Source organism: Mustelus asterias, unplaced genomic scaffold (genome assembly GCF_964213995.1).
Source record: "Mustelus asterias unplaced genomic scaffold, sMusAst1.hap1.1 HAP1_SCAFFOLD_373, whole genome shotgun sequence".
Lineage (NCBI taxonomy): Eukaryota > Metazoa > Chordata > Chondrichthyes > Carcharhiniformes > Triakidae > Mustelus > Mustelus asterias.
In genome coordinates this window covers 126049-148836 of record NW_027590329.1, presented here as the reverse complement: position 1 = coordinate 148836, position 22788 = coordinate 126049, and the positions used below count along the sequence as shown (strand labels likewise).

General features: G+C 47.7%; 1 protein-coding gene across 1 annotated transcript in view; it reads left to right on the top strand.

Annotated features, from left to right (window-relative positions):
• Positions 1–22788, top strand: part of lclat1 (lysocardiolipin acyltransferase 1) — a 79507-nt gene that overhangs the window by 25912 nt on the left and 30807 nt on the right. The window contains exon 4 of the mRNA XM_078204542.1: positions 18660–18806. Within this exon, the coding sequence (XP_078060668.1) occupies positions 18660–18806 (147 nt within the window). The remainder of the gene's footprint in view (positions 1–18659; positions 18807–22788) is intronic.

The window sequence follows — 22788 nt, the reverse complement described above, 5'->3', positions numbered from 1 at the left end:
TGACACAGTCATTCTCACAGAATCAAACCTTCCAGATAATGTCCCAGACACCACAATCACTCTTCCTGGGAATGTCCTGTCCCACCGGCAGGACAGACCCAGCAGAGGTGGCAGCAGCCCAGTGATATACAGTCGGGAGGGAGTTACCCTGGGAGTCCTCAACATCGACTCCGGACCCCATGAAGTCTCATGGCACCAGATCAAACATGGACAAGGAAACGTCCTGCTGGTTACCACGTACCGTCCCCCTCAGCTGATGAATCGGTACTCCACCATGTTGATCACCACATGGAGGAAACACTGAGGGTGGCGAGGGTGCAGAATGTGCTCTGGGTGGGGCTTCAGTGTCCATCACCAAGAGTGGCTCACGGCACTGGGGCTGGTGGAAACCAACAAAAGGGAAAAACATACTTGACTCCTCCTCACCACCCTGCCTGCCACAGATGCATCTGTCCATGGCTTCAAACAGATATAGCAACTCTGCAAAGCTGAAGACGTGTCGAATTGCCAGCACCAATGAGCTCAATGTGTTCTACGCCTGTCTTGAGTAAGAGATGAGCAAGAGGACTTCTTCCACCCCGGAAGCCACAGTTGAACCAGTATCCGAGGTCACCATTGCAGACGTCAGATCAGCCTTCTCGAACGTCAACCCATGGAAAGCAACTGGCCCAGATGGGATACCCGGATGTGCACTCGGATCCTGCGTGGATCAGCTGGCGCGGGTATTCGCAAACCTCTTCAACTTCTCTTTACCACAATCTGAGGTCCCTGTCTGCTTCAAGAAGACGACCATCATCCCGGTACCCAAGAAAAACCAAGCAGCGTGCCTTAATGACTATCGGTCGGTGGCTCTGACATCCATCATTATGAAGTGCTTCGAAAGGTTAGTCATGGCACGAATCAATTCCAGCCTCCCGGACTACCTGGACCCACTACAGTTTGCCTAACGCCGCAACAGGTCCACAGCAGACACCATCTCCCTGGCCCTGCACTCAACCCTGGATCACCTAGATTCCCCTCCAATTCGATTTTCACATTTGCTGATGACACCACCGTAGTGGGTCGGATCTCAAACAATGGTGAGACAGAGTACAGGAATGAGATAGAGAATCTGGTGAACTGGTGCGGCAACAATAATCTCTCCCTCAATGTCAACAAAATGAAGGAGATTGTCATCGACTTCAGGAAGCATAAAGGAGAACATGCCCCTGTCTACATCAACGGGGACAAAGTAGAAAGGGTCAAGAGCTTCAAGATTTTAGGTGTCCAGATCACCAACAACCTGTCCTGGTTCCCCCACGCCGACACTATAGTTAAAAAAGCCCCACCAACGCCTCTACTTTCTCAGAAGACTAAGGAAATTTGGCATGTCAGCTACAACTCTCACCAACTTTTACAGATGCACCATAGAAAGCATTCTTTCTGGTTGTATCACAGCTTGGTATGGCTCCTGCTCTGCCCAAGACCGCAAGGATCTACAAAAGGTCGTGAATGTAGCCCAATCCATCAGGCAAACCAGCCTCCCATCCATTGACTCTGTCTACACTTCCCGCTGCCTCGGCAAAGCAGCCAGCATAATTAAGGACCCCTTGCACGCTGGACATTCTCTCTTCCACCTTCTTCCTTCGGGAAAAAGATACAAATGTCTGAGGTCACGTACCGACCGACTCAAGAAAAGCTTCTTCTCTGCTGCTGTCAGACTTTTAAATAGATTTACCTTGCGTTAAGTTGATCTTTCTCTACACCCTAGCTATGACTGTAACACTACATTCTGCACCCTCTCCTTTCCTTCTCTATGAACGGTATGTTTTGTCTGTATAGTGCGCAAGAAACAATACTTGTCACTATGTTAATACATGTGACAAATCAACTCCAGACTGGGTATCCAGGAGGCGCTGTGGGCCAACAGCAGTGGGGCTGAACTCCAGCACAACCTGCAACCTCACGGCCTGGTATATCCCCCACTCAACCAATACCATCAAGCCAGGGGATCAACCCTGGTTCAATGGAGGGTGCAGGAGGACATGCCAGGAGCAGCACCAGGCACACCTAAAACTGAGGTGTCAGCCTGGTGAAGCTACAACACAGGAATACTTGCCAAGTATTCAGTGGCACGGTGATACTGTTGCCTCACAGCGCCAGGGACCCGAGTTCAATTCCCGGCTTGGGTCACTGTCTGTGTGGAGTCTGCACATTCTCCCCGTGTCTGCATGGGTTTCCTCCGGGTTCTCCAGTTTCCTCCCACAGTCCGAAAGACGTGCTGGTTAGGTGCTTTGGCCATGCTAACTTCTCCCTCAGTGTGCCCGAACAGGTGCCGGAGTGTGGCAACAGGGGGATTTTCACAGTAACCTCATTGCAGTGTTAATGTAAGCCTAATTGTGACAAATAAATAAATAACTAAACAGCCTAAGCTGCAAGCAATAGACAGAGCTAAACAATTCCACAACCAACGGATCAGATCTAAGCTCTGCAGTCCTGCCACATCCAGTCGAGAAAGGTGGTGGACAATTAAACAACTCACTGGAGGAGCAAACTCCACAAATATCCCCATCCTCAATGATGGAGGAGCCCAGCACATCAGAGAAAAAGATGAGGCTGAAGCATTCACAGCGATCTTCAGCCAGAAGTGCCGAGTGGATGCTCCATCTCCGCCTCCTCCAGTGGTCCCCAGCATCTCAGATGCCGGTCTCCTGCCAATTCGATTCACTCCCCGTGATATCAAGAAACGGTTGGAGGCACTGGATGCTGCAAAGGCAATGGGCCCTGATAACATTCCGGCAATAGTACTGAAGACTGTGCTCCAGAACTTGCCGCTCCCCTAGCCAAGCTCTTCCAGTACAGTTACAACACTGGCATCTACCCAACAATGTGGAAAATTGCCCAGGTATGTCCTGTACACAAAAAGCAGGACAAATCCAACCTGGCCAATTACCGCCCAATCAGTCTACTCTCGATCATCAGTAAAGTGATGGAAGGGGTCATCGACAGCGCTATCAAGCAGCACCTGCTCAGCAATAACCTGCTCAGTGACGCCCAGTTTGGGTTTCGCCAGCGTCACTCAGCTCCTGACCTCATTACAGCCTTGATCCAAACTAGGGCAGGATAGTTGAACTCCAGACATGAGGTAAGGTTGACTGCCCTTGACACCAAGGCAGCATTTGACCAAGTGTGGCGTCAAGGAGCCCTGGCAAAACTCGAGTCAACGGGAATCCCACCCTAAGAGCACTGTGGGTGTACCTACACCACAGAGACTGCAGCGGTTCAAGATGGCAGCTTGAAATGGAATGGGATTGTGGGTTTGCTCTGTGGCTAATGAATGTACAAGCAGTAAACTGAGGGTGAACTTGGAGAAAATGTTGGCTAGTCCTGGGTGGGAGTGTTCTGAAGTTGCAGGATAATGGGGCCACGAAAAGGGGACTGTGCAGATTATCGTCCAGGACTGAGAACTAATGTGAGAGCTGATTCAAGAATAGAGGACGATTTGACAGGGTAACGAGTGATACTGGCATATTTGTAACAGCGGGTTTAGGCAGTTACTCAGCATTGAAGGGCAAATGGAGAGATGTACAAGGCAATTGCAACATGATATTACACCAGAGACTATCTGGAATTGAAGAAGCTTTTGAGAAGAAAGAATATTAATGGGAGCGGGGCCAGCATGTTTGAATAGGGACACTAGAACAAGATTCTGTGCAGCAGACTAAGAAGGCAGCCTTTTCTGAAGGGTGACTACTCAGAGGCAATAAATGCTGATCTAGCCTGTTCCCATCAAAGAAATAAAAATAAGCTCAAAACTGCACACACTACTCCAGGCTCAGTCTCACCAAGGCTCTATATAACTGCAGTAAGACATCTGTACTTCTGCACTCAAATCCTCTTGTAATAAAGGCCAACACACTATTTGTCTTAATTGCTTGCTGTACCTGCATGTTAGCTTTCAGTGCTTCATGAATAAGGACACTCTAGTCCCTTTTGAAGTTCAGCACTTCTCAGTCTCTGCTATTTCAGAAGTACTCTGCATTTCTGTATTCCGACCAAACTGGATAACCTCACATTTCTCCACATTGAATTTAAATTTTTGCTCACCCAATCCCAATCCCCTCCGTGTCTTTGCAGCCTCCTCACAACTCGCGCTTCCATGTAGTTTGGTATCACCTGCAAACTTGGAAATTTTACATTTAATTCCCACACCCAAATCATTGTTTTAGATTGTGAATAGTTTGGATTCAGCACTGATCTCCACCTGTCACACAGTGCTAACCTGAAAATGACCCATTTATTCCTCTTGCTTTTCTGTTTGTTAACTAGTATATTACTCCCAATCACATGGGCTCCAATTTTCTTCACCTAACCTCTTGTGTGGCACCTTATCAGAAGCTTCCTGAAAATCTAACTATACTCTGGTCCCCCCTGACCTATTCTGCACGTTACAAACAGTCCGAAATATCATCTCAGTGATCTGACTTGTTGCCTGGGAAGATTCAACAAATAATTGAAAAAAGCTGTAAGACTTGAAATGGAAATGTGCAGGTCCTTGGGGAAAGAGCCATTAACTTTCTAAACAGCTGGCACGCTCAGTCCCATATCTACACTTAAAACCTTCAAAACTAAAGTTCTAAACTGAGCTGGAAGCAAACTGAGCATTTCCTGTTAGAACATAAGAACATAAGAAATAGGAGCAGGAGTAGGCCATCTAGCCCCTCGAGCCTGCCCCGCCATTCAATAAGATCATGGCTGATCTGACGTGGATCAGTACCACTTACCCGCCTGATCCCCATAACCCTTAATTCCCTTACCGATCAGGAATCCATCCATCCGCGCTTTAAACATATTCAGCGAGGTAGCCTCCACCACCTCAGTGGGCAGAGAATTCCAGAGATTCACCACCCTCTGAGAGAAGAAGTTCCTCCTCAACTCTGTCTTAAACCGACCCCCCTTTATTTTGAGGCTGTGTCCTCTAGTTTTAACTTCCTTACTAAGTGGAAAGAATCTCTCCGCCTCCACCCTACCCAGCCCCCGCATTATCTTATAAGTCTCCATAAGATCCCCCCTCATCCTTCTAAACTCCGAGTACAAACCCAATCTCCTCAGCCTCTCCTCATAATCCAAACCCCTCATCTCCGGTATCAACCTGGTGAACCTTCTCTGCACTCCCTCCAATGCCAATATATCCTTCCTCATATAAGGGGACCAATACTGCACACAGTATTCCAGCTGCGGCCTCACCAATGCCCTGTACTGGTGCATCAAGACATCCCTGCTTTTATATTCTATCCCCCTCGCGATATAGGCCAACATCCCATTTGCCTTCTTGATCACCTGTTGTACCTGCAGACTGGGCTTTTGCGTCTCATGCACAAGGACCCCCAGGTCCCTTTGCACGGTAGCATGTTTTAATTTGTTTCCATTGAGATAGTAATCCCATTTGTTATTATTTCCTCCAAAGTGTATAACCTCGCATTTCTCAACGTTATACTCCATTTGCCATATCCTCGCCCACTCACTCAGCCTGTCCAAATCTCTCTGCAGATCTTCTCCGTCCTCCACACGATTCACTTTTCCACTTATCTTTGTGTCGTCTGCAAACTTCGTTACCCTACACTCCGTCCCCTCCTCCAGATCATCTATATAAATGGTAAATAGTTGCGGCCCGAGTACCGAACCCTGCGGCACGCCACTACTTACCTTCCTCCAACCGGAAAAACACCCATTTATTCCGACTCTTTGCTTCCTGTCGGATAGCCAGTCCCCAATCCACTTTAACACACTACCCCCAACTCCGTGTGCCCTAATCTTCTTCAGCAGCCTTTTATGGGACACCTTATCAAACGCCTTTTGGAAATCCAAAAACACCGCATCCACCGGTTCTCCTCCATCAACCGCCCTAGTCACATCTTCATAAAAATCCAACATGTTCGTCAAGCACGACTTTCCCCTCATGAATCCATGCTGCGTCTGATTGATCGAACCATTTCTATCCAGATGCCCTGCTATCTCCTCTTTAATAATGGATTCCAGCATTTTCCCTACTACAGACGTTAAGCTGACCGGCCTATAGTTACCCGCCTTTTGTCTCCTTCCTTTTTTAAACAGCGGCGTAACATTAGCCGTTTTCCAATCAACGGGCACTACCCCAGAATGCAACGAGTTTTGATAAATAATCACTAACGCATCCACTATTACCTCTGACATTTCTTTCAATACCCTGGGATGCATTCCATAGAGCTGCAACTTTAGTGATGTGACTAAGTGGTTAAATGATGTACTCTGTATCTAACCCCATGCTGTACCTGTCCTGGGAGTGTTTGATGGGGACAGTGTAGAGGGAGCTTTACTCTGTATCTAACCCCGTGCTGTACCTGTCCTGGGAGTGTTTGATGGAGACAGTGTAGAGGGAGCTTTACTCTGTATCTAACAAGGTTCAGATGGCTCGATTGAGGGTTACAAGTTAGCAAGGAATGAGCTGAAAAAGGGGCTTAGGAGAGCTAGGAGGGGACATGAGAAGTCCTTGGCGGGTCGGATCAAGGAAAACCCCAAGGCTTTTTACTCTTATGTGAGGAATAAAAGAATGACCAGGGTGAGGTTAGGGCCGGTCAAGGACAGTAGTGGGAACTTGTGTATGGAGTCAGTAGAGATAGGCGAGGTGATGAATGAATACTTTTCTTCAGTGTTCACCAAGGAGAGGGGCCATGTTTTTGAGGAAGAGAAGGTGTTACAGGCTAATAGGCTGGAGGAAATAGATGTTCGGAGGGAGGATGTCTTGGCAGTTTTGAATAAACTGAAGGTCGATAAGTCCCCTGGGCCTGATGAAATGTATCCTAGGATTCTGTGGGTGGCAAGGGATGAGATTGCAGAGCCTTTGGCGTTGATCTTTGGGTCCTCGCTGTCCACGGGGATGGTGCCAGAGGACTGGAGAATGGCGAATGTTGTTCCTCTGTTTAAGAAAGGGAATAGAAATGACCCTGGTAATTATAGACCGGTTAGTCTTACTTCGGTGGTTGGTAAATTGATGGAAAGGGTCCTTAGGGATGGGAATTACGACCATTTAGAAAGATGCGGATTAATCCGAGATAGTCAGCACGGATTCGTGAAGGGCAAGTCGTGCCTCACAAATTTGATAGAATTTTTTGAGGAGGTAACTAAGTGTGTTGATGAAGGTAGGGCAGTTGATGTCATATACATGGATTTTAGTAAGGCGTTTGATAAGGTCCCCCATGGTCGGCTTATGATGAAAGTGAGGAGGTGTGGGATAGAGGGAAAGTTGGCCGATTGGATAGGTAACTGGCTGTCTGACCGAAGACAGAGGGTGGTGGTCGATGGAAAATTTTCGGATTGGAGGCAGGTTGCTAGCGGTGTGCCGCAGGGATCAGTGCTTGGTCCTCTGCTCTTTGTGATTTTTATTAATGACTTAGAGGAGGGGGCTGAAGGGTGGATCAGTAAATTTGCTGATGACACCAAGATTGGTGGAGTAGTGGATGAGGTGGAGGGCTGTTGTAGGCTGCAAAGAGACATAGATAGGATGCAAAGCTGGGCTGAAAAATGGCAAATGGAGTTTAACCCTGATAAATGTGAGGTGATTCATTTTGGTAGGACAAATTTAAATGTGGATTACAGGGTCAAAGGTAGGGTTCTGAAGAATGTGGAGGAACAGAGAGATCTTGGGGTCCATATCCACAAATCTCTAAAGGTTGCCAGTCAAGTGGATAGAGCTGTGAAGAAGGCCTATAGTGTGTTAGCTTTTATTAACAGGGGGTTGGAGTTTAAGAGCCGTGGGGTTATGCTGCAACTGTACAGGACCTTGGTGAGACCACATTTGGAATATTGTGTGCAGTTCTGGTCACCTCACTATAAGAAGGATGTGGAAGCACTGGAAAGAGTGCAGAGGAGATTTACCAGGATGCTGCCTGGTTTGGAGGGTAGGTCATATGAGGAAAGGTTGAGGGAGCTAGGGCTGTTCTCTCTGGAGCGGAGGAGGCTGAGGGGAGACTTAATAGAGGTGTATAAAATGATGAAGGGGATAGATAGAGTGAACATTCAAAGACTATTTCCTCGGGTGGATGGAGCTATTACAAGGGGGCATAACTATAGGGTTCGTGGTGGGAGATACAGGACGGATATCAGAGGTAGGTTCTTTACGCAGAGAGTGGTTGGGGTGTGGAATGGACTGCCTGCAGTGATAGTGGAGTCAGACACTTTAGAAACATTTAAGCGGTTATTGGATAGGCACATGGAGCACACCAGGATGATAGGGAGTGGGATAGCTTGATCTTGGTTTCAGATAAAGCTCGGCACAACATCGTGGGCCGAAGGGCCTGTTCTGTGCTGTACTGTTCTATGTTCTATAACCCCATGCTGTACCTGTCCTGGGAGTGTTTGATGGGGACAGTGTAGAGGGAGCTTTACTCTGTATCTAACCCCATGCCGTATCTGTCCTGGGAGTGTTTGATGAGGGAACACTGTAAATTTGATTTGATTTATTATTGTCACATGTATTAACATACAGTGAAAAGTATTGTTTCTTGCGCGCTATACAGACAAAGCATACCGTTCATAGAGAAGGAAACGAGAGTTTAAAATTTAAAGTTTATTTTTATTAGTCACAAGTAAGGCTCACATTAACATTGAAATGAAGTTACTGCGAAATTCCCCTAGTCGCCACAGTCTGGCGCCTGTTCGGGTCAAAGCACCCTAACCAGCACAGTGCAGTGTGGTTTACTCTGTATCTAACCAGCACAGTGCAGTGTGGTTTACTCTGTATCTAACCAGCACAGTGTAGTGTGGTTTACTCTGTATCTAACCAGCACAGTGCAGTGTGGTTTACTCTGTATCTAACCAGCACAGTGCAGTGTGGTTTACTCTGTATCTCACCAGCACAGTGCAGTGTGGTTTACTCTGTATCTAACCAGCACAGTGTAGTGTGGTTTACTCTGTATCTCACCAGCACAGTGCAGTGTGGTTTACTCTGTATCTCACCAGCACAGTGCAGTGTGGTTTACTCTGTATCTAACCAGCACAGTGCAGTGTGGTTTACTCTGTATCTAACCAGCACAGTGCAGTGTGGTTTACTCTGTATCTAACCAGCACAGTGCAGTGTGGTTTACTCTGTATCTAACCAGCACAGTGTAGTGTGGTTTACTCTGTACCTCACCAGCACAGTGCAGTGTGGTTTACTCTGTATCTAACCAGCACAGTGTAGTGTGGTTTACTCTGTATCTCACCAGCACAGTGTAGTGTGGTTTACTCTGTATCTAACCAGCACAGTGTAGTGTGGTTTACTCTGTATCTAACCAGCACAGTGTAGTGTGGTTTACTCTGTATCTAACCAGCACAGTGTAGTGTGGTTTACTCTGTATCTAACCAGCACAGTGTAGTGTGGTTTACTCTGTATCTAACCAGCACAGTGTAGTGTGGTTTACTCTGTATCTAACCAGCACAGTGTAGTGTGGTTTACTCTGTATCTAACCAGCACAGTGTAGTGTGGTTTACTCTGTATCTCACCAGCACAGTGCAGTGTGGTTTACTCTGTATCTAACCAGCACAGTGCAGTGTGGTTTACTCTGTATCTAACCAGCACAGTGTAGTGTGGTTTACTCTGTATCTAACCAGCACAGTGCAGTGTGGTTTACTCTGTATCTAACCAGCACAGTGCAGTGTGGTTTACTCTGTATCTAACCAGCACAGTGTAGTGTGGTTTACTCTGTATCTAACCAGCACAGTGTAGTGTGGTTTACTCTGTATCTAACCAGCACAGTGCAGTGTGGTTTACTCTGTATCTCACCAGCACAGTGTAGTGTGGTTTACTCTGTATCTAACCAGCACAGTGCAGTGTGGTTTACTCTGTATCTAACCAGCACAGTGTAGTGTGGTTTACTCTGTATCTAACCAGCACAGTGTAGTGTGGTTTACTCTGTATCTAACCAGCACAGTGTAGTGTGGTTTACTCTGTATCTAACCAGCACAGTGCAGTGTGGTTTACTCTGTATCTAACCAGCACAGTGTAGTATGGTTTACTCTGTATCTAACCCTGTGCTGTCCCTGGGAGTGTTTGATCATGATGTGGAGATGCCGGCGTTGGACTGGGGTAAACACAGTAAGAAGTCTCACAACACCAGGTTGAAGTCCAACAGGTTTATTTGGTAGCAAATACCATAAGCTTTCGGAGCGCTGCTCCTTCGTCAGATGGAGTGGAAATCTGCTCTCAAACAGGGCACAGAGACACAGAAATCAAGTTACAGAATACTGATTAGAATGTGAATCCCTACAGCCAGCCAGGTCTTAAAGGTACAGACAATGTGGGTGGAGGGAGCATTCAACACAGGTTAAAGAGATATGTACTGTCTCCAGACAGAACAGCTAGTCAGATTCTACAAGCCCAGGAGGCAAGCTGTGGGGGTTACTGATAATGTGACATAAATCCAACATCCCGGTTTAGGCCGTCCTCATGTGTGCGGAACTTGGCTATCAGTTTCTGCTCAGCGACTCTGCGCTGTCGTGTGTCGTGAAGGCCGCCTTGGAGAACGCTTACCTGAAGATCCAAGGCTGAATCCCTGTGACTGCTGAAGTGCTCCCCCACAGGAAGAGAACAGTCTTGCCTGGTGATTGTCGAGCGGTGTTCATTCATCCGTTGTCGTAGCGTCTGCCCATTTTCCGCAATGTACCATGCCTCGGGACATCCTTTCCTGCAGCGTATCAGGTAGACAATGTTGGCCGAGTTGCAAGAGCAGGTACCGTGTACCTGGTAGATGGTGTTCTCACGTGTGATGATGGCATCCGTGTTGATGATCCGGCACGTCTTGCAGAGGTTGTTGTGGCAGGGTTGTGTGGTGTCGTGGTGACTGTTCTCCTGAAGGCTGGGTAGTTTGCTGCGGACAATGGTCTGTTTGAGGTTGCGCGGTTGTTTGAAGGCAAGAAGTGGGGGTGTGGGGATGGCCTTGGCGAGATGTTCGTCGTCTTCAATGAAATGTTGAAGGTTCCGGAGGAGATGCCGTAGCTTCTCCACTCCGGGGAAGTACTGGATGACGAAGGGTACTCTGTCCACCGTGTCCCGTGTTTGTCTTCTGAGGAGGTCGGTGCGGTTTTTCGCTGTGGCGCGTTGGAACTGTTGATCAATGAGTCTAGCGCCAAATCCTGTTCTTATGAGGACATCTTTCAGCGTCTGGAGGTGTCTGTTGCGATCCTCCTCATCCGAGCAGATCCTGTGTATTCGGAGGGCTTGTCCGTAGGGGATGGCTTCTTTAACGTGTTTAGGGTGGAAGCTGGAGAAGTGGAGCATCGTGAGGTTATCCGTGGGCTTGCGGTACAGTGAGGTGCTGAGGTGACCGTCCTTAATGGAGATGCGTGTGTCCAAGAATGCAACCGATTCCGGAGAGTAGTCTATGGTGAGTCTGATGGTGGGATGGAACTTGTTGATGTCATCATAGAGTTGTTTCAGTGATTGTTCACCATGACTCCAAAGGAAGAAAATGTCATCGATGTATCTAGTGTATAGCATCGGTTGAAGGTCCTGTGCGGTGAAGAACTCTTGTTCAAACCTGTGCATGAAGATGTTGGCATATTGAGGTGCGAATTTGGTCCCCATGGCTGTTCCGTGTGTCCGGAAGTACTGGACGACGAAGGGTACTCTGTCCGCCGTGTCCCGTGTTTGTCTTCTGAGGAGGTCGGTGCAGTTTTTCGCTGTGGCGCGTTGGAACTGTTGATCGATGAGTCGAGCGCCATATCCTGTTCTTATGAGGGCATCTTTCAGCGTCTGGAGGTGTCTGTTGCGATCCTCCTCATCCGAGCAGATCCTGTGTATTCGGAGGGGTTGCAGGAAAGGATGTCCCGAGGCATGGTACATTGGGGAAACCATGCAGACGCTACGACAATGGATGAATGAACACCGTTCGACAATCACCAGGCAAGACTGTTCTCTTCCTGTGGGGGAGCACTTCAGCAGTCACGGGCATTCAGCCTCTGATCTTAGGGAAGCGTTCTCCAAGGCGGCCTTCACGACACACGACAGCGCAGAGTCGCTGAGCAGAAACTGATAGCCAAGTTCCGCACACATGAGGACGGCCTAAACCGGGATGTTGGGTTTATGTCACACTATCAGTAACACCCACAGCTTTCCCCCTGATCTTGCAGAATCTCACTGGCTGTCCTGTCTGGAGACAATACACATCTCTTTAGCCTGTGCTTAATGCTCCCTCCACCCACATTGTCTGTACCTTTTAAGACCAGGTTGGGATTCGCATTCTAATCAGTATTCTGTAACTTGATGTTGTGTCTCTGTGCCCTGTTTGAGAGCAGATTTCCACTCCGTCTGACGAAGGAGCAGCGCTCCGAAAGCTAATGGCATTTGCTACCAAATAAACCTGTTGGACTTTAACCTGGTGTTGTGAGACTTCTTGCAGTGTTTGATCAGCCAGCAAACCGTGATGCTGAGGATTGAACACTGCTGCAGTAAAGCAGTGACATGTCTCCTGCTGTGTCTGTGTAGTATAGCGGAACGGATGAATCGTTCTGGGTCCAGTGGGTGTGGTCTGTAAACAATCAGCTAAACTGGAATGCACAGGCTGGCACGGTATGGGGTTCAACCCTGCTCTGCACCAACCAGTTACTCCCGCGCCCTTCTGACAGCCTCGAAGAATGACACCTTGTGAAAAGGCAACAAGGCCTTGGAGCCATGCGAGCAAGGTCTGGAGGAGGTGTGCCTGTCCTACGCTTCTGTGTGATGACTGAAGTGCAGTGTTTGATTGCAGGAGGAGTGATGGTAACAGCTTCACGCTGCATTAGCTGTGAGGACAGCACTGATTTGGGGAAGTCATCCATCACACAGTTATATAGAACGTTGGTTAGGCCGCATTTGGAATACTGCGTCCAGTTCTGGTCGCCACACTACCAGAAGGACGTGGAGGCTTTGGAGAGAGTACAGAGGAGGTTTACCAGGATGTTGCCTGGTATGGAGGGGCTTAGTTATGTGGAGAGATTGGGTAAACTGGGGTTGTTCTCACTGGAAAGACGGAGGATGAGGGGAGACTTAATAGAGGTGTATAAAATTATGAAAGGCATAGATAGGGTGAACGGTGGGAAGCTTTTCCCCAGGTCGGTGGTGACGTTCACGAGGGGTCATAGGTTCAAGGTGAAGGGGGGGAGGTTTAACACAGATATCAGAAGGACGTATTTTACACAGAGGGTGGTGGGGGCCTGGAATGCGCTGCCAGGCAAGGTGGTGGAGGCGGACACACTGGGAACGTTTAAGACTTATCTAAAGAGCCATATGAACGGAGTGGGAATGGAGGGATACAAAAGAATGGTCTAGTTTGGACCAGGGAGCGGCACGGGCTTGGAGGGCCGAAGGGTCTGTTCCTGTGCTGTATTGTTCTTTGTTCTTTGTACACTGTCCCCATCAAACACTCCCAGGACAGGTACAGCACAGGGCAAGTCGTGCCTCACAAATTTGATAGAATTTTTTGAGGAGGTAACTAAGTGTGTTGATGAAGGTAGGGCAGTTGATGTCATATACATGGATTTTAGTAAGGCGTTTGATAAGGTCCCCCATGGTCGGCTTACGATGAAAGTGAGGAGGTGTGGGATAGAGGGAAAGTTGGCCGATTGGATAGGTAACTGGCTGTCTGACCGAAGACAGAGGGTGGTGGTCGATGGAAAATCTTCGGATTGGAGGCAGGTTGCTAGCGGTGTGCCGCAGGGATCAGTGCTTGGTCCTCTGCTCTTTGTGATTTTTATTAATGACTTAGAGGAGGGGGCTGAAGGGTGGATCAGTAAATTTGCTGATGACACCAAGATTGGTGGAGGAGTGGATGAGGTGGAGGGCTGTTGTAGGCTGCAAAGAGACATAGATAGGATGCAAAGCTGGGCTGAAAAATGGCAAATGGAGTTTAACCCTGATAAATGTGAGGTGATTCATTTTGGTAGGACTAATTTAAATGTGGATTACAGGGTCAAAGGTAGGGTTCTGAAGACTGTGGAGGAACAGAGAGATCTTGGGGTCCATATCCACAAATCTCTAAAGGACCAGGGTGAGGTTAGGGCCGGTCAAGGACAGTAGTGGGAACTTGTGTATGGAGTCAGTAGAGATAGGCGAGGTGATGAATGAATACTTTTCTTCAGTGTTCACCAAGGAGAGGGGCCATGTTTTTGAGGAAGAGAAGGTGTTACAGGCTAATAGGCTGGAGGAAATAGATGTTCGGAGGGAGGATGTCTTGGCAGTTTTGAATAAACTGAAGGTCGATAAGTCCCCTGGGCCTGATGAAATGTATCCTAGGATTCTTTGGGAGGCAAGGGATGAGATTGCAGAGCCTTTGGCTTTGATCTTTGGGTCCTCGCTGTCCACGGGGATGGTGCCAGAGGACTGGAGAATGGCGAATGTTGTTCCTCTGTTTAAGAAAGGGAATAGAAATGACCCTCGTAATTATAGACCGGTTAGTCTTACTTCGGTGGTTGGTAAATTGATGGAAAGGGTCCTTAGGGATGGGATTTACGACCATTTAGAAAGATGCGGATTAATCCGAGATAGTCAGCACGGATTCGTGAAGGGCAAGTCGTGCCTCACAAATTTGATAGAATTTTTTGAGGAGGTAACTAAGTGTGTTGATGAAGGTAGGGCAGTTGATGTCATATACATGGATTTTAGTAAGGCGTTTGATAAGGTCCCCCATGGTCGGCTTATGATGAAAGTGAGGAGGTGTGGGATAGAGGGAAAGTTGGCCGATTGGATAGGTAACTGGCTGTCTGACCGAAGACAGAGGGTGGTGGTCGATGGAAAATTTTCGGATTGGAGGCAGGTTGCTAGCGGTGTGCCGCAGGGATCAGTGCTTGGTCCTCTGCTCTTTGTGATTTTTATTAATGACTTAGAGGAGGGGGCTGAAGGGTGGATCAGTAAATTTGCTGATGACACCAAGATTGGTGGAGTAGTGGATGAGGTGGAGGGCTGTTGTAGGCTGCAAAGAGACATAGATAGGATGCAAAGCTGGGCTGAAAAATGGCAAATGGAGTTTAACCCTGATAAATGTGAGGTGATTCATTTTGGTAGGACAAATTTAAATGTGGATTACAGGGTCAAAGGTAGGGTTCTGAAGACTGTGGAGGAACAGAGAGATCTTGGGGTCCATATCCACAGATCTCTAAAGGTTGCCAGTCAAGTGGATAGAGCTGTGAAGAAGGCCTATAGTGTGTTAGCTTTTATTAACAGGGGGTTGGAGTTTAAGAGCCGTGGGGTTATGCTGCAACTGTACAGGACCTTGGTGAGACCACATTTGGAATATTGTGTGCAGTTCTGGTCACCTCACGATAGGAAGGATGTGGAAGCGCTGGAAGGAGTGCAGAGGAGATTTACCAGGATGCTGCCTGGTTTGGAGGGTAGGTCATATGAGGAAAGGTTGAGGGAGCTAGGGCTGTTCTCTCTGGAGCGGAGGAGGCTGAGGGGAGACTTAATAGAGGTGTATAAAATGATGAAGGGGATAGATAGAGTGAACGTTCAAAGACTATTTCCTCGGGTGGATGGAGCTATTACAAGGGGGCATAACTATAGGGTTCGTGGTGGGAGATACAGGACGGATATCAGAGGTAGGTTCTTTACGCAGAGAGTGGTTGGGGTGTGGAATGGACTGCCTGCAGTGATAGTGGAGTCAGACACTTTAGAAACATTTAAGCGGTTATTGGATAGGCACATGGAGCACACCAGGATGATAGGGAGTGGGATAGCTTGATCTTGGTTTCAGATAAAGCTCGGCACAACATCGTGGGCCGAAGGGCCTGTTCTGTGCTGTACTGTTCTATGTTCTAGATACAGAGTGAAGCTCCCTCTACACTGTCCCCATCAAACGCTCCCAGGACAGGTACAGCACGGGGTTAGATACAGAGTAAAGCTCCCTCTACGCTGTCCCCATCAAACACTCCCAGGACAGGTACAGCACGGGGTCAGATACAGAGTAAAGCTCCCTCTACACTGTCCCCCATCAAACACTCCCAGGACAGGTACAGCACGGGGTCAGATACAGAGTAAAGCTCCCTCTACACTGTCCCCCATCAAACACTCCCAGGACAGGTACAGCACGGGGTTAGATACAGAGTAAAGCTCCCTCTACACTGTCCCCATCAAACGCTCCCAGGACAGGTACAGCACGGTGTTAGATACAGAGTAAAGCTCCCTCTACACTGTCCCCATCAAACACTCCCAGGACAGGTACAGCACTGGGTTAGATACAGAGTAAAACTCCCTCTAGCAGTAGAGGGGTGCTTTTCTGAGTGGAAGGCTGTGACCAGCGGTGTTCCACAGGGATCAGTTCTGGGACCTTTGTTGTTTGTAGTGTATATATAAATGATTTGGAGGAAAATGTAGCTGGTCTGATTAGTAAGTTCGCAGATGACACAAAAATTGGAGGAGTTGCGGATAGTGAAGAGGATTGTGAAAGGATACAGCAAGATATAGACCGGCTGGAGACTTGGGCAGAGAAATGGCAGATGGAGCTTAATCCGGACCAGTGTGAGATAATGCATTTTGGAAGGTCCAATGCATGTAGGAGGGGGGGAGGGGTGGGAAGGGGAGAGGACCACAGTGAGTGGGCCAGTAACTGTCCTTTGTGGCACAGACCGAGCTTCCAAATCTGTTCAGACCAAGAACCCAGAGATGGACTGTATGATGGAAACAGGGTACAAAGAACAGTACAGCACAGGGACAGGCCCTTCGGCCCTCCAAGCCTGTGCCGATCACAATGCCTGCCTAAACTAAACCCGTATGCACTCAGAGTCAGCATACATGAATATTCATGTATTCATCTCGATGCCCCTTAAATGCCGCTATCGTACCCGCTCCCACCCCCTCCCCGGGCAGCGCCTTCCAGACATTCACCACCCTCTGTGTAAAAAACATGTCTCACACATCTCCTCTAAACTTTTCCCCACGCGCCTTAAACCCATGTCCCCGAGTACTTGACTTTTCTACCCTGGGAGAAAGCTTCTGACTATCCACTCTGTCCATGCCCCTCATAATCTTGTAGACTTCTATCAGGTCTCCCCTCAACCTCCGTCGTTCCAGTGAGAACAAACCGAGTTTCTCCAATCTCTCAAAGAACAAAGAACAATACAGCACAGGAACAGGCCCTTCGGCCCTCCAAGCCCGCGCCGCTCCCCGGTCTAGGATTGAATCCTGAATCCAGGATCCCCGCCCAATTTTCCAGCCTATCTACATACCAATATCCTATCCGCCGAGCTGTCCCTCACAGCTACGATGCTTTGTTCATTACAACCTATTAACTCACCCCCACCCCCCCATTCCAGACCATGTGATCTCCAGGGAGAGGCGAAAACCCAGAGTGAAAAACCCCAGGGCCAATATGGGGAAAAAAAATCTGGGAAATTCCTCTCCGACCCCCTGAGGCGATCGAAACGAGTCCAGGAGATCACAATGGCCCTGATCGGAAAATGCTTCCCAACCCTAGTCATTTCCACTTCCACGAACACCATCTGAATTCCCTGCCCCCGAGACAGGTTCCCAACTATCCGCAGTCTCGCTCTGTACTGGCACCAGCAAGATGATCATAGAATGAAGCCTTGAAACGAGAAACAAGGAACAATTAGCCCGCGCCGCTCCCTGGTCCAAACTAGACCACTCTTTTGTATCCCTCCATTCCCACTCCGTTCATATAGCTGTCTAGATAAGTCTTAAACGTTCGCAGTGTGTCCGCCTCCACCACCTTGCCCGGCAACACATTCCAGGCCCCCACGACCCTCTGTGTGAAATATGTCCTTCTGATATCTGTGTTAAACCTCCCTCCCTTCACCTTGAACCTATGACCCCTCGTGAACGTCACCACCGACCCGGGGAAAAGCTTCCCACCATTCACCCTATCCATGCCTTTCATAATTTTATACACCTCTATTAAGTCTCCCCTCATCCTCCGTCTTTCCAAGGAGAACAACCCCAGTTTCCCCAATCTCTCCTCATAACTAAGCCCCTCCATACCAGGCAACATCCTGGTAAACCTCCTCTGTACTCTCTCCAAAGCCTCCACGTCCTTCTGGTAGTGTGGCGACCAGAACTGGACGCAGTATTCCAAATGCGGCCGAACCAACGTTCTATACATCTGCAACATCAGACCCCAACTTTTATACTCTATGCCCCGTCCTATAAAGGCAAGCATGCCATATGCCTTATAGCATGCCTCTCCTCATAGCTAATACCCTCCATACCAGGCAACATCCTGGAAAACCTCTTCTGTACCCTCTCTAAAGCCTCCACATCCTTCTGATAGTGTGGCGACCAGAACTGTACACAATATTCTAAATGAGGCCTAACTGAGGTTCTATAAAGCTGCAGCATGAGCTGCCAATTTTTATACTCAATGCCCCGACTGAAGGCAAGCATGCCGTATGCCTTCTTGACTACCTTCTCCACCTGCATTGCCACGTTCTGTGACCTATGTACCTGTACACCCAGATCCCTCTGCCTGTCAATACTTCCCCCCGCCCCCCCACCTCAGTGTGGCGACTAGGGGATTTTCACAGTAACTGCATTGCAGTGTTAATGTCAACCTACTTGTGACAATAATCAATAAACTTCAAACTCTCTTTCTCTGTGTGTCTCTCTGCCTCTCCCCAGTCACTCTCCCTTTGCCCAGCTCCTCTCGTTCTCTGCTCACTCTGCTTTGTTTCCCTTTCAGGCTGGGCCATGCAAGTAGCTGCATTCATCTTTGTTCAGAGGAATTGGGAGGAGGACCAGGCGTACCTCAGTCTCATGTTGGATTACTTGTGTGACATCAAGCATCCTCTGCAGCTTCTTATGTTCCCTGAGGGCACAGACTTCACAGGTATGTCTCCAGCCTGTCCTTCTCCAAGCCTCTCAAACCTACTTTCCGGCGCCTGGATTTCTCCCAGCCTCCCAGACACAGCTTCCTTACTTCCTGATTTTCCACTTGGGGCAAAGTTTCCCACTCTGCATCGGGTTACAATATCTCACTCAGTAATGAGCATCGATTCAGTAAACCACTTTTAGCTGGTTGACAGTTAACTGCCACTGTTAACCACGTCGTTTAACTAACTTGTAGTTTATTTAATACTTTCTAAGATCTTCAAATTCTAAATATGAAACAAAATTTCAGTTTGAGAATTAGCTAGCAGAGGGTTTCCACTTGCACCAAGTTGCCAAGTCTCGCGTTCTGTTAAAACTGCAATCAGTTTGGCGTCTCTCCCTTTTCGATTTGTCGGTTTAACCTTGGGAGTGGAAAAACCTTTGGGAAGAATAATCCAGGTCAAAACTAACAGTCACTTTGACAGGAGTGGATCAGTTCAGGAAAAGCAGCATGGATTTGTTAAACACCGTGTTCTAGTTTTCTTGAGTTGTTGAAGTAACAAGGATTGATGGAGGTAATGCTGTTGATGTGGTATATATGGACTTTGAATTATAAAATGGTTACAGCACAGAGGAAGGCTATTTGGCCTGTCCTGTCTCTGCTGGCTCTCAGCAAGAACAATTCACCTCGTCTCCCACTCCTGTCTCTTCCACATATCCCTGTAAAATCTTTTCCTTCAGATAATTATCCAATTCCCATATGAATCTGCCTCCTCACACTCCTAACCATTCGTCAGGGAAAATAGTTTCCTCTCATGTCAGTGTTGTTTCTTTTGTCAATTATCTTAAAACAATGTCCTCCATCCTTCCGCCAAAGGGAACAGTTTCTCTCTGTCCAGACCCCTCATGATTTTGAACACCTCCATCAAACGTCTTCCTCTTCTCTGAGGAAAACAGCCCAATTTCTTCAATCTGTCCCCAGATCTGACGTTCTTCATCCCTGGAACCATTCTCAAGAATCTTTTCTGCACTCTCTCTAAAGCCTTCACATCCTTCCGAGAGTGTGGTGTCCTGAATGGACGCAATTCTCCAGTTGAGACTGAGCCAGTGTTTTATACAGGTTTAAAATAACCTTGCTCTGTATTTTATGGGTTTATTGATAAACACAGTAAGAAGTTTAACAACACCAGGTTAAAGTCCAACAGGTTTATTTGGTAGCAAAAGCCACACAAGCTTTCGAGGCTCTGAGCCCCTTCTTCAGGTGAGTGGGAATTCTGTTCACAAACAGAACTTATAAGACACAGACTCAATTTACATGAATAATGGTTGGAATGCGAATACTTACAACTAATCCAGTCTTTAAGAAACTTTCTTAAAGACTGGATTAGTTGTAAGTATTCGCATTCCAACCATTATTCATGTAAATTGAGTCTGTGTCTTATAAGTTCTGTTTGTGAACAGAATTCCCACTCACCTGAAGAAGGGGCTCAGAGCCTCGAAAGCTTGTGTGGCTTTTGCTACCAAATAAACCTGTTGGACTTTAACCTGGTGTTGTTAAACTTCTTACTGTGTTTACCCCAGTCCAACGCCGGCATCTCCACATCATGACTTTATTGATAAAGACAGTAAGAAGTCTAACATCACCAGGTTCAAGTCCCTGTAGGGACAGCCTGTTCCGAAAGCTAGTGGCTTTTGCTACCAAATAAACCTGTTGGACTTTAACCTGGTGTTGTGAGACTTCTTACTGTGTTCACCCCAGTCCAACGCCGGCATCTCCACATCATGACTTCTATTGATAAAGCCCAGGATACTGTATACGATATTAACCGCGCTCTCGATGATTTATGCTCATATACACCCACATCCCTCAGCTCTTGCCCCCTTTTAGAATTGTACCTTTTTAATATTCTGTCTCCATGTTATTCTTACCAAAATACTTGACAGTTCTCTACATTTAATTTTGTCTGCCACTGTCTGCCCATTTCATCAAACTGTCCGTATCCCCTTGAAGTCTATCATTAAGGGCGGCACGGCAGCATAGTGGTTAGAACTGCTGCCTCACAGCGCCAGGGACCTGGGTTCAATTCCCGGCTTGGGTCACTGTCTGTGTGGAGTTTGCACATTCTCCTCGTGTCTGCGTGGGTTTCCTCCGGGTGCTCCGGTTTCCTTCCGCACTCCAAAGATGTGCGGGTTAGGCGGATTGGCCATGCTAAATTGCCAGGGGGTCTAGCTCGGGTAAGTATGTGGGGTTATGAGGATAGGGCCCGGGGGGTTTGTGGTCGGTGCAGACTCGATGGGCTGAATGGCCGTTTTCTGCACTGCAGGATTCTGATTCTAACCTCCTCACAGTTCACAATGCTGCTAGTTTCATCTTCACGTTTTGAAACAGGTGTCCTGTGCACCTGAGTCTCGGTCATTAATATTTCTCAGGAAAAGCAGAGGTCCCAACACCCATCCCTATGGAACTCCACTACAAACCTTCCTGCAGTCCAGAAAACCAGTATTCGCATCTCCCTGTTTCTGAGCACTCTCTTGTCCTTTTCTCCTTGCTGATATCTGTGCTCCTTTTATTCCATGGACTCGCGCGCTGTCCCTCTGCTGACAAGCCTGTTCACTGACACTTCACAAATACCTTTGGACAGTCCAAGTACACCACATCAACCACATTACTGTCATCAATCAGAGAAACTAGCAGCAGGAGGAGGCCATTCGGCCTTCGAGCCTGCTCCGCCATTCATTTTGATCATGGCTGATCATCGAATTCAATATCCCTCGATCCCTTTAGCCCCAAGAGCGAAATCTAATTTCTTCCTGAAATCAGACAATGTTTTGGCCTCAACTACTTTCTGTGGGAGTGAATTCCACACATTCACCACCCTCTGGGTGAAGAAATCTCTCCTCAACTCAGTTCTAAAAGGTTTACCCCTTATCCTCAAACTATGACCCCTAGTTCTGGACTCCCCCACCATCGGGAACATTCTTTCTGAATCTACCCTGTCTAATCCTGTTAGAATTTTATAAGTTTCTATGAGATCCCCTCTCACTCTTCCAAACTCCAGTGAATATAATCATAACTAACTTAGTCTCTCCCCATATGACAGTCCCGCTATCCCAGGAATCAGCCTGGTAAACCTTCGCTGTGCTCCCTCTATCGCAAGGACATCCTTCCTCAGATGTCCACCAAAACTGAACACAATACTCCAGGTGTGGCCTCACCAACGCCCTGTACAATTGCAGCAAAACATCCCTATCCCTATACTCAAATCCTCTCGCTATGAAGACCAACATACCATCTGCCTTCTTCACTGCCTGCTGTACCTGAGCGCTTACTCTCAGCGACTGATGCACGAGGACTCCAAGGTCCAAAGATATGCAGGTTTGGTTGATTGGCCATTCTAAATTGACCCTAGTGTCATGGGGATTAGCAAGGTAAATGTGTGGGGTTATGGGAATAGGGCCTGGGTGGGATTGTGGCCAGTACAGACTTGATGGGCTGAATGGCCTCCTTCTGTACTGTAGGGATTCTATGTTTCTAAGGTCTCGCTGAGTATCCACCTCTCTCAATTTACACCCATTCAAGTAATAATCTGTCTTCCTATTATTGCTCCCAAAGTGGAGAACCTCACATTTATCCACATTATCCTGCATCTGCCATGCGGATACCCACACACTCAGCCTGTCCAAATCACACTGAAACATCTCTGCATCCTCCTCACAGCTCACCCTCCCACCCAACTTTGTATCATCTGAAAATTTGAAGATAATACATTCAGTTCCCTCTTCCAAATCATTAATATATAATGTGAACAGTTGGGGTCCTAGCACAAATCCCTGTGGAACCCCACGAGTCACTGACTGCCAATCAGAAAAAGATCTATTTATGCCAACTCTTTGCTTCCTGTCTGCTAACCAGCTTTCTATCCCAGTATTGAAGGAGGAACACAATTTCTTCCCTGAGCATCAGTCTGTTTTCAATATTGCCATGACGTCATATTCCCACG